This window comes from Aethina tumida, chromosome 2 (genome assembly GCF_024364675.1).
Source record: "Aethina tumida isolate Nest 87 chromosome 2, icAetTumi1.1, whole genome shotgun sequence".
NCBI lineage: Eukaryota > Metazoa > Arthropoda > Insecta > Coleoptera > Nitidulidae > Aethina > Aethina tumida.
Window position 1 is genome coordinate 26814048 of NC_065436.1, and position 15960 is coordinate 26830007.

The 15960-nt window shown below is 32.9% G+C and overlaps 1 protein-coding gene across 1 annotated transcript in view; it reads right to left on the reverse strand.

Moving 5' to 3' along the window:
* The window catches only part of LOC109599138 (uncharacterized), a 128881-nt gene that overhangs the window by 54727 nt on the left and 58194 nt on the right, over positions 1 to 15960 (reverse strand). The window contains exons 2-6 of the mRNA XM_049963570.1: positions 15585 to 15795; positions 11955 to 12022; positions 7097 to 7395; positions 6202 to 6391; positions 3201 to 3624 (exon numbers count right to left, since the gene is read on the reverse strand). Coding sequence (XP_049819527.1) covers positions 3201 to 3624; positions 6202 to 6391; positions 7097 to 7395; positions 11955 to 12022; positions 15585 to 15795 — 1192 coding nt within the window. The remainder of the gene's footprint in view (positions 1 to 3200; positions 3625 to 6201; positions 6392 to 7096; positions 7396 to 11954; positions 12023 to 15584; positions 15796 to 15960) is intronic.

A 15960-nucleotide genomic window follows, 5' to 3' on the forward strand; every position in this document is an offset into this window, starting at 1 on the left:
TTGATACTGGCGTTTTATCACCTCAAATCAATTAATAAGAAATTACAAGAAAATAACAAAACGAGATGTTATAAAGTAGTAGGCCGGCAATAATTATTGTGTAACTTCATCGAGATGTCGATGGAACTAATTTACTTTGTGTAATCAATGGCATTCAGAGATTGATATTGCTGATCAAATATTGGTCCAGAGTTGAATACTGGAGCATTTGGTAATCCTTAGCTGGTAAAATTTGTTGCCATTGTGCCAGGAAAATACGATTTTTGTTTGTTGAAAACATTGTTTCCCGAGCTTAAGCTTTTTAGTCATTTTTATTCGAATTGAGTAAATAATTGTTTAACTATTTTTTGTTTTTCCCATTTTTACTACTACTTGTAATAACAAACTAAAATAATAATTTTTTAACTTCGGAAAAATTAAAGAGTAGTAATAAAATAACACGTTAAGTTTTATAGTTAACAATATATTCCTGTTGTGTATATTTGACCAATTTAATACTGCTAATCTTATCTGCAACTTTGCAAGTAGTTGGAAACTTCCCAGCAATACAATAAAGATAAATCATGTCAGAACGCTTGATCAGCAGGGCAATTTTATATTCAAGCTGCGTATCTACACTTGCAGCGACCGTTTCCAGCCAAATATTATCATCAAACTACGACGAGAATCTTGTGTAACAACCCCAATGTGTTATACTAAAAAATTTGAACGCTTTCACAATTTTTTTCAATATACCATGAAAACTCCACAAAACAAGATATTGAATAAACATTTGTTAACGATAATAAATTGCGCAAAATAAATCAATTGTAAGCAAATTAGTTAGTAGCTAAAATTATATGTTTGTATAGCATAAATATTTGTGGGAGGTACCTAAATATTGACATACATATATCAAATTTTTTACAACTCTAAAAAGCCGCCTTGCCATTAATTAAATGGAATTATAAAACGCTAAATTGGCTACATAAATCACCGCATTTTGTTGGTGTTGTTGCAACTGATATGTATGCAAATTAAAACCTGCTATAACATTACTTAGTATTTTAATGATGATAATTAAAATGTTCATACCAAACAAAAGACCAATGCAAATATTCACATACTTCACAACATTCCAAATTAACATCATTAAGGACTGCTCATCATGGTCCTCTTGAAATTACAATCGTTACAAAAGTTCCGTTGCTTTTTGGATTGGGATGGGAATACTTTTACAAATAAATTAAGGGAGTTTGATGTCTAGACTCGGTTTTTGCCCATTTTTTTTTTTTTGTAGAGCGAGTTTTATTTAATAATCTCGTAAGCAATCTTATTAATCACTACAAGGCGACGAATTAATCACATCCTTTCCCAATAAGAAATGTACATAATTTGTATCATTTTTTATCCCATTTTATGTATAAGTGTAACTTAAAAATTAAGTGTTATCATCGTTGTTGTTTTCATGAGTATTTGGTACAGATGCAGATACAGTTTAGTATTCATTTTACTTTTGTATTATTTAAAGGATTCTTTCATTCACTGTAGTATGGATATATGCAATTTTTAATCACTTATCTGAGTTTGATGACAAATTATTAGTTTGAAAGAGATCTTTTATTTGTGAAAATTGTTTATCGAATTGTTGGAGATCTGAAGGAGATTGTGAAAGGCGTGCAAGAGGTTCAGAAATCAAAGTTTGAATCTTATCAGTACGAAGAAAATCTTCTTATCATTCGAAGAGTTATTCGTAGAATCAGGTCTTGGATTATTTCTTATCGTCCATAGTAGTGTTTAGAGTGTTGTAACGAAAGACAGTTTAGGGATATGGAATGGTGTACCCCAACCTGATCTAATCTCCTAGCAGTACATCTTAAGGCCTTTTAAAGTTTAAATTTCCCATATGACAATTCAGTACCTTATATAGGAATTGTAGTATTTCCAATATTCCGATGTAAATTTGTTATGGCCAGCAGATCTTCGAATTTCAGCTCATAGACTTTGGCGGAACATCAATTAGAGGTGGCATGGAATGAAGCATCTTCGAACGCAATTAACCTCAATTCATCATTGCCAAGGAATGTCAATGTATGTGTGAATGATGTGGGATGTTCAACTCGTTATTAAATACTGACACATTTATTAAATTTGACTACATTTTTAATCATCAATCATCAAATTGTACACCAAAAATCAATGAAATATGCTTACTGAATCTATGTGTATAATTATGTTATTGATTGTAAGTATATTTTGTTGTATTTTTAAATTTGTCATTTAAACAAGTCATTTTTTATAACTATTACAATAAATTAACGTAGATTTATTACCTTAAAGGTGGATTATTTGTACCTACATAATTTGGGTCCGTTAAATCCCGACTAAAGTTTATGGCTTAACCACATTAATGTGGAAATACCTGTTTGTGACAGTATCAAAATGTAATACTGTCTGTTGGGGAACTCCACCTCGGGATAGTTTTGGACCATTTGCCTCAAACGACGTACAGGATATTACGTTAATATTGTGGGAACAATGACAACACCGTTTAATATTAAAACGTCAATCAACAAAAACGATTAAGGGATGGCTGTGGTGAAATTGAATATACAATTTTTTTGCTCTCAGATCTCCATATATTTATTCATATTGAATATAGAACATCAGAATGTCATAACTGTGTTGAGAAATATGAACAAAAGGAGCAAAAAAGTGTCAGATGAATTTTATTCGCCGTATTTCGATGTCTCGTCTTTTACTTTCGTTACCATAAAAAGGGATTAGTTCAACGAACTGTCCGTATTTGTCGCATTCGGCTTATCTGTTTGGATCGAATCCAAAGGTTGAAAGGATCATATTCTTGAAAATGGACAGTTTCCAACTACGGAGTTTCGTTTCACTAGCACATTACAAGTTTATTTACGCAAAAGTAACGTAAAAATGGTCAGCCTTGTTATTTTTGAATAAAGTGATAAGAAAATATAAAAATATTTTATAAGTTTAGTTATACATATACACAGTGATTCATTAGCGGTTTAATAAAACTAAAAAAATATGTCAATCTAAAATGTTAATTGCAGCTTCATTTGTTCACATCAATTTTTTTCAATAAAATTCGAGGCAATAGAAATTTCAATTTGATACATCTTGTGGTGGAGTCATTCTATACATTCATTTGCTTTATGTATTGTAAAATAATAGAATAATTAACATCTTACCTGTTTAAAATAAGCTTATCCAAAACTTCTTGGTCCCTATCGTTCCGGACACTGGCCAGATGTCCCCCCCTTCGGGCGCACTCCATCTCGGCTTGCGCCCAAGGAAGGCGAGCTCCTTCGACGGCCGCGATGCAGAACTGGCGCAGAGCCACCCACCCGAACCCGCAACCGCCCACGATGTCCTCGACCGGCTCTGCGCGGTACGTCATCCTCAACCCGAGAGCGGCGCCGCCTGCGCTGCGCACCGAGACGCGCAGCGTCACCCGATTTTCCCGCGATACGGTTTCGATGCGCCGTTCGGCGTCGCCGGGACGCGTGCAGTGCGACCAGGTGTTTGGGCCGTCGTGGAGGATGGTGAGAAGACCGTCGCACGAGTCGTCTGGCATGTTGACGTCGGGGAATGCGACACCGGTCTCTGGAGTGCCTGCGGGAAAGAATTACGATTATGCGTTGAGTGGTGCTGCGCCGGGGGAATTGGGAGTGAAAGTAAATCGACGCTAAATACGCTCGGGGATTGTAATAGAGAGCCGTCGATAATAGAACGTGAATGAACACACTTTGGCGTTTTAAATTTAGGAAAAAAGTAAATTTAATTTCGTGGCGTCTGAGAAATAAATTCTTAGATAAACCTACTGTATTCAATGTTATACCACTTCTTAAGAAAACTAGATTCAAAATCAAAATTTAATTAATTAAAATTCATTCAAAACCAATCCACCGTGCGTCTTTAGAAGTGGGTAATGTGAATTTTCTAGATTAAATTTGCCAGCTCAATTGCAATTTTGGAAAATGGCAATCTGGGTGAACAATAAGTAACCTAAATGTCTCATAAAGTGTAATCAGTCGTGCTTGGAACCGTAATCGACAAACTGGTCATGCCAATATACCAGGTGGACAATGAGTTACAACCACAAGATAGAAGGACTGGAAATTTGTCTACTATCAGAGGGTTGCATGAAGATGCTTTTTAAACAAGAAGACATTTTAGACTATTAAATACAGTTAAACAGTTTTTGTTGTCTCCAGAAAAATAGAAATTTGAGGAAATTTACAATTTGCCAGATAAAACGTTGGTATTCAGAAACAAATGTGAAAAGAGCTTCTTTGGCATACTTCGGTGTTGGTTTGGATGACCAATAAAAAAATGGGCCAATATTTTGTATGTATGGAACATTTGCTACAGTGAATCATAGGAAACGACGGTGCCCCAAGTTTAGCGTGCCAATGACTTGTAGGGTATTACGAAGCCATCACAAGGACAGCTTATACAAGATTATACTTTCGTGATGTGGGAACATGGAAAAGAAAAACTAGATCAGTTTCTAAAACACCTAAACACTCAACTTAATATCAAATTCACAATGGAATTGGAAAAGGAGAACAAAATACCTTTTTTGGATGTCCTAGTAAAAAGAGTGGGTGAACATTGATCAGTATCTACATAAACTATTTAAGCATAATAATAGCATAATAAGGAAGATTTAACACTCAGATTTACTAAAGATACTATCAAACAGCTTCTGGGATATATCGGATATCATGTTCTTGCGGGAAAGTATACATCGGTACCACAAAACGTTCAATAGGAACTAGGATTAAGGAACTCAAATGAAACTGCATTCTAGGACAATCAGACAAGTCTGTTGTAGCTGAATATGCACTGTTAGATGGTAATCGTAAGATAAAATTCCAAAATACACAACTGGTTGCGTCGACAATTGGATATCACAAGAGAATGATTATTGATGCAATTTAAATCCATAAACCTGGAAACAACTTCCACAGAAAAGAAGACGCATTGAAGCTTGATAAAATATGGATTCCAGTGGTCAAAAATACCAAAATCACTAAGGAAATAAGAACGGCCAACGACAGAACGAAATTTCCACTCCATAAATACCCACTCAATCCTTCACCAGTTTTTTCCGTAATCGGAAGATGAAGAGGAAAACAACAGCGACTTTGTAACAAACTTAACAATTTATCAACATTTTAATCAGCAATTGAATGATCTCTTAAGAGACCTGAACATCTCACAGAAGACTTTATTCCAATACCAATATTATAATTTATCGTAAAAGAGACAAGAACTTACAGCACTTTTTGTTACAGGAAGTTATCATGTGATACCCATATAATTTACGAAGACTGGCGGAGTCTTCAGTGAGACTCCCCAAATAAAATCCCTATCGGGAAGTCTTATAAACGAAAGTATTTTAAGAGATAAATAATAAATATATGTATAACTATTTTTTGAAATAAATTGTAAATAAGAAAATATGCGGGTTATTTTGAACTCCATTCATAAAAATTAGGCAGGAACAGATAGAAAAATGACTATTGGCCTGTGTTATTAATAAATTTGTGAATTTAACAAAGTCATGTAAAATTGAGTTTAGTACATAGAAAATTTATAACTTTAATAAAGGTCTGAAAATTTCAAATAAATGTAATTTGCTAATAATTTTATTATAAAGTTTCCGCAGCAAAAATCATTTAATCAACATATAAATTAAAGAGTTGATCATGCAATATTTTCTGCGTTAAAAGGTATCGAAGCATACGGACTCAACTCGGAAAACTTTCCGGTCTCTAAAGTGCAGGCCAAAAAGTTCGTGCCAACATGAAAATTTAATATCCCCCTTTTTACTCCGTCCGGATCGTATATCAATTCGTGTTGTTTTTGCGCTACTCTGGAACACGCTCTCGACCATTTCATTAGAATAAAATCCAATAATTTTTACAAGACGTCCAAATAAATCACGGATATTCTTGAAATTATCACACTGAACTTTCCGTGACAAATTGAGAAATTCGCAGCTACGAACCGGCTAAAATATTACAAGATACGGAAAGTTTGATAGATTTATGTGTAAAAATAAAAATTATTATTGTTATAAGTTATACAAGACTCGAAATTGAGGTGAAAATGTATTTTGACTGTTGGCAACGAATGTGACCTGAATCGTTTACTTATTTAATTTGTAGTGATGTTTTTTACCTGTTGACGTGCTGTCCCCGATTTGGAGATTCATGGCGACGCGATTCCCATAGGGCAGATAAATTTTAAATGTGCACTGTAGATCTCCAGTCGGTTTCAGTTCGAACGAGCCGTTTTTCGTCAGGAATGTCACGTTGTAACAGTAATCGACCAAGTGGTAGGTTAGGCTAAATATTGGGGAACCGTGAACCTGAAATTAAATTACAAAATTATTTGAAATACGAATTTATTTAAAAAATCTTGATTTTAAAAATGGCATCAGAATTTATATCTGATAAAAGACAACCATATATTCTGAGGTTTTATTACATATTTCATATCCAAATCTAGTTAAATTGGATACCTGGAATATTTAATTTTCTCTCTACTCGTCTTACTGGGATAAGTATATTATTGAGCTTTCATGAGTAAATACTATTTTGAGTCCTAAATTTCAAAGGTATTAATGGGGACAATAGTCATAAAGGAATCTTCCTAACATAGATCCTGTAATAAGATGTACCTAGTATCTGGTCCATCCTTCATCAGTCTTCCTGAACTATTGGAAGGAACTTCTGGTGAAGAAAGCGACGTGATTTTGAAGCAGATTTAAAAATGTTTCAAGACTTCAAGCAACATAACTATTATCTGTCTAATTATTTGAAAATCCAGATCTGAAAACCGAAATGAATTCTACATCCAAAAATTACTCTTCTTAACCATTTAAAAAAAAGCTAAGTACTTAACAATTAGTATATTATTTTATTAATAGTTTTGTTAGTTATTAATATTAAACGTCCCACGTGTAAGTAATTATCCTTTCACCTTTCATACCCTTCATTTACCATTTATGTCGTATCCATTAATCAACCAGAACTAACATAATACCGCATGGAAACATTTTCACTGTAATTACCTGCATAAACGGCGGCGTATGCGAGGCGGGAAAGTAGATGTGCCTGTCCGTATCCGGCAACTCTTCGAGCTTGCCGCACAGATGCGTCTGCCTGTGGCTCCTGAGGTGCTGGTGCTGCGTCACGTTCAACCCCGAGAAATGTATGAAACCCTTCGAGCAGGGCACATTCAGCCGGGTCAGCTCTATGACCAGGCCGTGACCCGACTCGCGAATTGGGAACCACACCTGACACTCGTGGGGATGCGCCACGTCGCGGTGGCTGAGCTCTGCCTCTTCGTCTCTCAGTTCCAAACGACACTCTAACAAAAAAGAGATAGATGTAATTAGTTTTTGATTGCACTTGTGTATCTCAATAAATAAATTTGATAAAACTCCACAAAGAAAACTACCCACTCCAGTTCTGACCCGTTCTTATCTTTCTCTCCTTAAAGTTCCGTAAAGTAAGTAAACACAATTCTGGGCCAAAGATGCACTGGACGAGTATATTAAATACCGTTTGAATAGCATTCAAGCATTTCACAAATCAATAGTCGTAATTAGTGAAATAGATGGACGAATAAAATATAAATTCCTAGCCATCACCATCAATCACCCAAGTTGTTTATTTCGAATCGAATTTATTGATTGGGGTTTATTATTTTCATTATTTTGTTTGATATTTCTGGTTTATTTTATTAAATTTACGTTTTATTTAATCTTAAGTTATTGAATAAGGCTTAATTAAGGATTTTATATAAATTAATGTATATAAACTAATTAAACAATACCTTGGATGAGTACATACTAGGTTGTTCAATTTCATAGAACGAAAATTAAAAAATAATTTATAATTGTAAAATATAAATTAAATTTTCAGTATGATATAATAATCCAATAATACTCCGATGAATCTCATCAAAAGTGATACTTCTTCGTTTATATATATATATATATATATATATATATATATATATATATATATATATATATATATATATATATATGCTTCTAATTTATCCAAAAGGTTATAAGATCCATGTGATTGATGACGTACACAATCTTTCTTTATGTATTCTAGTTAGTTTCAAATGTTGCTGCCATAGTTTCAATGTAAATTTGATTTATTGCTAATGAAAGTCTGACCCATACGCACAGAGGTTTTTAAAACTCACTACTCTATAATCTTTCGTTTTTATACACTTTTTGGATGTCCCCCACTTGGATTTTGAAAGGAGAAGATTCTCCCCACACATTCACTATGAATTTCCATTGCCTTTAAATGATTTTTCACAAAAAATTTAGTCACTGCATTGTGCCCAATAGAATGCCTAGAGCGTCTAATAAATATCTTCAGATCAATCGAAGTCTTAAATAAATATTCTTTATTTTCACGACGATTTCTCGTGTTTATATGTCTTTAATGTGATCATATTAATTACAATGTGATCAAAGGAGTCTAATAAATCAATCGACATTCTTCTTAAACTATATCTTTTGTTTCGTTACAATTCTCGTGAATTTCTCTGTTAATGCAGTTTCTCAACGTCTTTTATGTGGACCAACTTCAAAACTTTAAACAAAGAGAATGTTTATGTGATCATCTCTAATTCTTTAAACAAACCAGCTAATTTAAAAACCATTGTGTTTGAAGAAGAAGACGATCCTAATACACTCAACATTTTCGTATGAATTTTCATTATTCTTTATTCTAAAACATTTAATCGTTGTACTGTGATCAATGGAATGCCTAGAACTTTTACTAAATCTTTCTTAGTCAATAAACATTCTTCCAAAACTATATCACGACGATATCTTGTGTTAATGAAGTTTTTCGACGTCCATTTGAATCACCTTTAAATTTTTAAACAAACAAGCCCACTTAAATTTGTTTTTTAAACATTTACAATTTCGATATGAATCTTCATTGCCTCTTTTTAACCTTTTTTTATAAAGAATTTTATTATTGTACTCATCATCTAATGGAATACTTAGAGCTTCTACTATGTCTATCTATCTTGGTTAAACAAGGATCTTCCAAAACAATATCCTATAATTTCTTGATTCTCGATTCTCGATTTTTCGTATTCATTCAGTTTCAGTCATTTACGTAGATCATCTTAAACTATTTAAATAAATAGTCAGAAATCATTGTTTTTGGAAAGAGAAGGTTCTCCTAACACATTTACCATTTCGAAATAATTTTCCATCAACTTTATATCTAAACGGTATGGGGTGTGTGCTTTTGTCAAATATTATTTTTTTTCATTCAGTTTTAATCAATTTTTAACAGATTTTGACGATTCCCATTCAGCAACGATGTCCCAGAACGCGTCAAATTACAGTATTTAAGTCCGCATTAAAAACTTTATTGAGTTATTCAACGTTCCCATCAAAATGATTTCCAAATGCCGGACGAAAACCGCTACGCAAATTTTGCGAAACATTCGAACTGTTGTTTCCACACAAACGATTCGAAATAGTGTATTGTATTAACATGATAAATATGCATTGATCCAACACAATGGAAATATGATACTGACGCTTTGTCCGGTCCAATTAAATTGCGAATTCAATTAGTGTGGGCAAACGCGTAAAAGAAAAACGTTTGTGTAAATGTTGCATAATTATTTCGCAATTTGCCGTCTGACGTCGTGTGTTCGTCACGGCCTTAATACGTGTTTCATGATCGAAACGATCGATGCGTCCGTTTGGTCGTGGTCGAGTTCAAATTGAGCTTTTGTTCGTAAAAAGCTTATCATTTTAATAGTCCGCAACAGATGGTGGTTGCATACTTAAAATTGATGTTGACGTTAATGGCCCGACCGGTTCTGTTTACGTCGTTTACATTTTCATTAATAAAAACAAACAGTTGTTCGAACACGGATGTGTTGAAATCGTCATTTAATTACAACGTTTATTTGTTCGTATCCGAAGTAGATATTCAGATTATCTTTTCCAGTTGTTGGATAATTAAAGGATGAAACAGAAATAATCCTTAGGCGGGACTTTTCGCAGGCTGTTGCGGCAGAGCCGGTTAATAAAGATGATCAATCATCTAAACTGACAAGAGTTGCCGGCAAGCTGGATCCTTTCATTATCTGCAAACTTGATATCAAGTTTACCGGTTTGGTGATTTAATAAAGGACGGTTGACTTTATGTCAGCCGCTTTTTTTCCGGGCTCCGTGAAAGATTCGAAAGACTTCATTTATATTACCTGGGTTTTGTTCGTGCCAGTTTAATTTTCAAATTTCACGCCCGGCTGGATTAAAGGCGATAAAAAAACCTATGCGAAGGAAATGCATTGAAAAAATTTACTGGGTTTTGAGGGACAATTAAATGGTTTGCGAGAATGTCAAGCAATTAATTTTAAATGTAAGTGCGTGCTTGAATAAAATTCGTTTCCCGTTTCTTTCATTCATAATTTGAATGGCAGGCCCAACATTGTTGTTTACAAAAATGTATTGTAAAGGCTTTTTTAACTGTACAGGCCAGCAAAATAAAACTTGTGCTGGAAAATAAAGAAGTAATTTTAGAAATTTTTAACGTTCTGATTCCAAAAATGCTGTCATATTTCGACTATGGGTTTAGGAATAATTTTTGAGTAGATATAAGGAATATTATACTCTACTGACCTAGACATATTTGATAGTCAAGGTATTCACAAGAAGATGTAGCTTTGTAACTCTTCCAAACATTTTTTGTTATGTGGAGAATACGCCTTGAAATAATTTAGAAAACCTATGAAAATGGCTTATTTAGCATACTTTGGGGGACTTCTACATTTCGTATATAAAACATGTATAGATCATGTGGGAAGGAGGACACTGAGAAAGAGACTGTATCTAATGTTTGGTGTATCAGTTATTTGGAGAGAACCATGATAGAAACAATAGAGGCAAATGGACATATCCTAACCTACGTTAGCAATAAGACCGGCATAACATTTTGAAGAAATACCCATTCCATCCTTCACCAGTTTCCCTGTGTTGCCAGAAGATAGTACAGAAAGATGAACGTCCGATGAAGAAGCAATGTAGGAAAGGGAATCTGTCGAATTCTCTTAAAATCTAGATTAGGAGGACGAAATTTATTAACATTTTGGATTTCCCTTCCAAAAATTTGAGGTAGATTTAACAATTTCAGTACCCAGAACTAAAACTCGAAGGTGTCTAAATTTGATAGTCGAAATAAAATGAAACAACACATACAAATGAGCATATTCTCATCTAGGTTCAGCAATAAGACTAGAAGAACATTTTGAGGAAATATTCATTCCGTCTTTCAGCGGTCTTCCTGTGCTTCTAGAAGGTGACCCATCATAATAGTTGCTATTTTTATTTCCTAAATATTAAACGTATTTATAAGAGTAATGGAAATAAATGGTCATATTCTAGTCTAGCTTCAGTAATAGAACCTGTGCAATATTTTGAAAAATACCCATTCCATCCTTCAGTAGTCTTCCTTTACTGCCAGAAGATGGTACAGAAAGATCAACGTCCGATGAAGAAGCAATGTAGGAAAGGGAGTCTGTCGAATTATCTCAAAATCTAGATCTGCAAGATGAAATTTATTGATATTTTGAATCCTCCTTCCAAAAATTTGAGGTAGATTTAACAATTTTAGTACCCAGAACTAAGACTTGATGTTCTCTTAATATAATAGTTGAAATCAAATGAAACAAAAGATACAGCTACTGGACGATGGTGCAGAAGCAGAATTATTAATCCTCAAATGAATAATCTCGTAAAACTTGAACCGAAAATACCACATTTTATAGACAAAATATAATGGCTATTTGGAATCCTTTACTTAAAAGTCATTCAGGAACAGTTGGCATTAAAATGAATGTTGTTCTGTGTTATGCATAAAAGTACTTACCATTTGAGGCTGGATATGAGTATTTTATTCCATACGTAGTTCTCTTGTCTTGTACGTAATACTTCAACCTGGAATTGAAACAGGAAACATGAGACATCGATTTTAGAATACATAAAAATTGTTTCGTGCTTGAAAACTTCAAAGACACAACACATTCGTACAAAGTATCTTGTCTAATGCGCACCAATCAATATTTTTTATTAAACCATCGCGTGTTTTAATCCCCTTTCATACCTCAAGTCTTATAAAGTTTTCCAGACAGTTCGCAGCCGTTTGTAAACAAAAACCTTTAAGAAAAAAAATCTAATAATTTCAATTGTCGATATTAATAATTACTTGGAGAGTAACACGTTGCCGAAATAATGAAGAGCTTCGCACCGCATTATAAAATCAATTGGCGTGTCGATTTTTCACCCTGCCGGCCGTGAAATGGGGCACCGTTAATTAAACGGGTCGCCTTCCTTCCACTCGCGCTGCACGTAAGTTTAAAGAGGAATTCTCCGAACGGAATGGCAATTCAACTTTGGGGGCGGCGTAAAAACGTCCGTTGAATAAAAATCAGTGACCACACGCGGTCCTATCGATTTTTCCGAAGGGGTGAAAATGCACCGGACACGTGCCAAAGTCCACAATGTCGTGTTTATCTAACCACCTCGCATATATTTATTTTACTTTTAATTAGATGAAAGTGTATCTTTCAATCCAATGTAGGTAAGTTTAATATTCATATTTGGAAAAAATAATTAAATAAATTAGAAAAGTATATTGAAGTTTCAATAGAATTATTGAGTATTATTATTTTTAAACTTAATGTAATATCTTGTAGCAGAAATATTTATTTTCACGGTAAAAATAGAAAATAATTCACAAATTGATTTCGAGAAAACACGAAATCAAAAGTAAATCAATATTTCTTTGCATGCACAATATCTACGTCATCTAGTAATTATGAGGTAGGTGTGCATGATTTTTTTCAATGTTATATTAATATTTTCAATAAGTAAATACTTTATTAGACAGTTATACAAAATACTATTTATAATTAAATTAGAATTAACTATAATTATATTACACAGGGTGTCTCAAATCAATTGATTTTGACTGGTTCTTATCTGTGACATTTTGCATACTTCGTGTAAAATATATAATATTTAATTTTTTGGAAACAGTGAAAGCTTTTACAGGTTTCTATAAAATTTCGAGATCATAACCTATCCTAACTTTAGTTTGGTTCGGCTTTAAAAGTGTTTTTTCTAAAGATATAAAGATTTCTGATAAATTTCGAGATATTTAGTTTTGTCAATTACCTATTGACATTTTATCTGAATATTAGTAATTATGTTACAATTTTATAAACAATAAGTGGTGCAATCTTTGTTTTACAGTTGGTAATATTATATATCTATAAAATTTATCAAAACTGTGGTTAAATCTTGGTAATAATTTAATCGCAAATATTGATATTTTTCAAACATTTTAAAGATTTTTATGATGATTTTCATTGGAAATAAGAAAATTTCGAAAATTATTTCAAAAATTTTTATGATATTTCTTTTTTGAGGTAAATATAAGTAATAAATAATTAAATAAATAAATTATATTTTTTTACATTTTTATAACTTATCTAAAAAACATCTATAAAATTTTGAGATATGTGCAATATTTTTATTTCAAATGAAAACATTTAGTTTAGTGTAGCTTAATTTTAAAATATAAGCCTCAAATTAAGTGATTTTGTCTGCAAGGAGTATTTTCAGAGTAATTTTTTTTAAGACGTTGATATCTTATTTTGATGTAAATGACTGTTTCTGAAAATCTGAAAATGTCCTTTTTACTTAACTTTATTAATAAATAGTAAAAAATCCAGAAGGCCCCTTTTTATGTTCTTTAAGATATTTATCTATAAATATACAGTATTGGACAAATCTAGAGCGTCTTTCTTTTTGTTTTAATTCTAATCAATATATACTTACGAGACTGATGTTTGTTCCATTGAATAATAAAACACATATAAATTATGTTATTTATTGACGTTAACCAAAATTAGAGCAACTCTTCATAAAAATTATAAAAAAAATTAGGAAATCTAAAGTAAATGGCCTAATATTTAATATATTGTTCAGTATTGTTGGCTATAACATCCTCACATCTTTTGTATGAACAAATTTGCTTTATTTGTGATGTAATTTGCTCTAATCTTCTTATCCATAATCTCCCACAAGTTTTCTATTGGATTAAGATCGGGAGATTGAGCTGCCCACAAACCATTCTTTAACAGATTTGGCAGTCTGTTTTGGGTCATTTTCATGTTGCTTTCTATTTTGAGAATTGTGATACTTTTTAATTGTTTCTGATTCCTCTCATTTTGATACAAGAAACCGTTTGCTTATATCCTTTTGTAAACATCCTGATTTATAGGTCATAATAATTTTATTTTTTAAATCCTCCGACAAATGTTACCCATGAGGCATTGTTCTTAATGTAAACACGATGTTCATATATGAAAGATATAAATACGACCGAAAAATACTTGAGTCGCTTTAATTTTGTCACTTACATTTTTGTGGTCAGAAATAATTAAATAAAAACAGTTTCTCTCCTACTAATTGTGAAAAATGCGTGGAACATAAATTAATTAAGAGAAATAAAGTAGCGGGCATAAATAAATGTTTTATAATATTAAACATTTTATTTAATATTTAAAATAGTCGTTCTATTTTGATAATTTTTAAATTGGTTTTTAAAAGAATATATTAAAATATTTTTGTAAAGCAAGTTTCTTTTATTAAGAAAAATAAATAAATAAATTATATTTTTTGGAATCCGCCATTTTATATTTTTATTGAGAATATTTGTTATATTTTTTATATAATATTTTAGAAAACCCTGTACACAATAGATTCTCGATGCAGTAGCCATTTCTATTACAATACAAACACAAATTACACGAGAACAAATCAATATTGTTTAAAAGTCTTTAAAACGGAGTAATATTTGACCGTTCCAGAAACGTTCACGCCGTTTAATTTAAAATTTAGTACTTAATTTGTTCATTTTCCTTTAAAACGTCTACTTTTCAAAACTTTTCCATCTATACAAGCCGCCTATTTTACATATTTTCGTTACGCCACCGGTTGTGATCGGAAATGTTTTCACATTCCATTTTTTGGCACGTTCTCTTTCATGTCCAAATTAAGTGGTAGCCAAACGACGAATTGAAACTTCCTAATTATGCGTGCATATGGACTAATTAAGTTTTTTTGTTAATTAATTTGGTGGGACCACATGTATACTTACGTATCAATTAAATTTATTTATGTCGGATTAAAAATGATAATTTTTAACAAAGAGCATTCGCTACCGCATCGTGACTCTTCATTTATAAAACATGCAAAAATAGTTAATTAGTTCGGTTCACTTTTGTTTCAAACTGCCTGCATTCAAACCGCTGAAACTGTTCAATAATGCATACGTCCCCTGCAAGCCCCACGGCGGCACACGTCCCCCCCGGTACATTCATATTCAACAGAACGCCAACGTTTTAAGGATTTGCGAAACGATCCGAAATATTCATCGCTATCTGGTGACACAAATAAAAATTCGATTAGAGGGGCTCGGTTGGTTACTCACTCGAAAGTTAAATTAGGTCTGGCGTGTTCGGCGGCGCCCTCGAACGTCCAGCTGAAGTTCGCCTCGTTGCCTTCGAATTGACCGCGGAGGATGTGCGGACCGCAGCCCTTCGGGTCGTGCCGACCCCGGAACTCGCCCCACGGTCTGCCCTCCATCGTCGACGCTATCGAGTACTCTAACGAAGGGCCGTCCTCCATTCGACGTAAGACGACTGAAATTAAAAAGGGGTTGCTTTAGTGATCCTCTCGGATTGTGGTTTGTCGGAGGAAAAGGGAACAGTAAGTAAGACAGCTTAAATCAGTTAATGATCAAGTTTTATGATTCAAAGTGAATAATTTCATATTATACATTTTTATCCACTGATCATAAAAGTAAT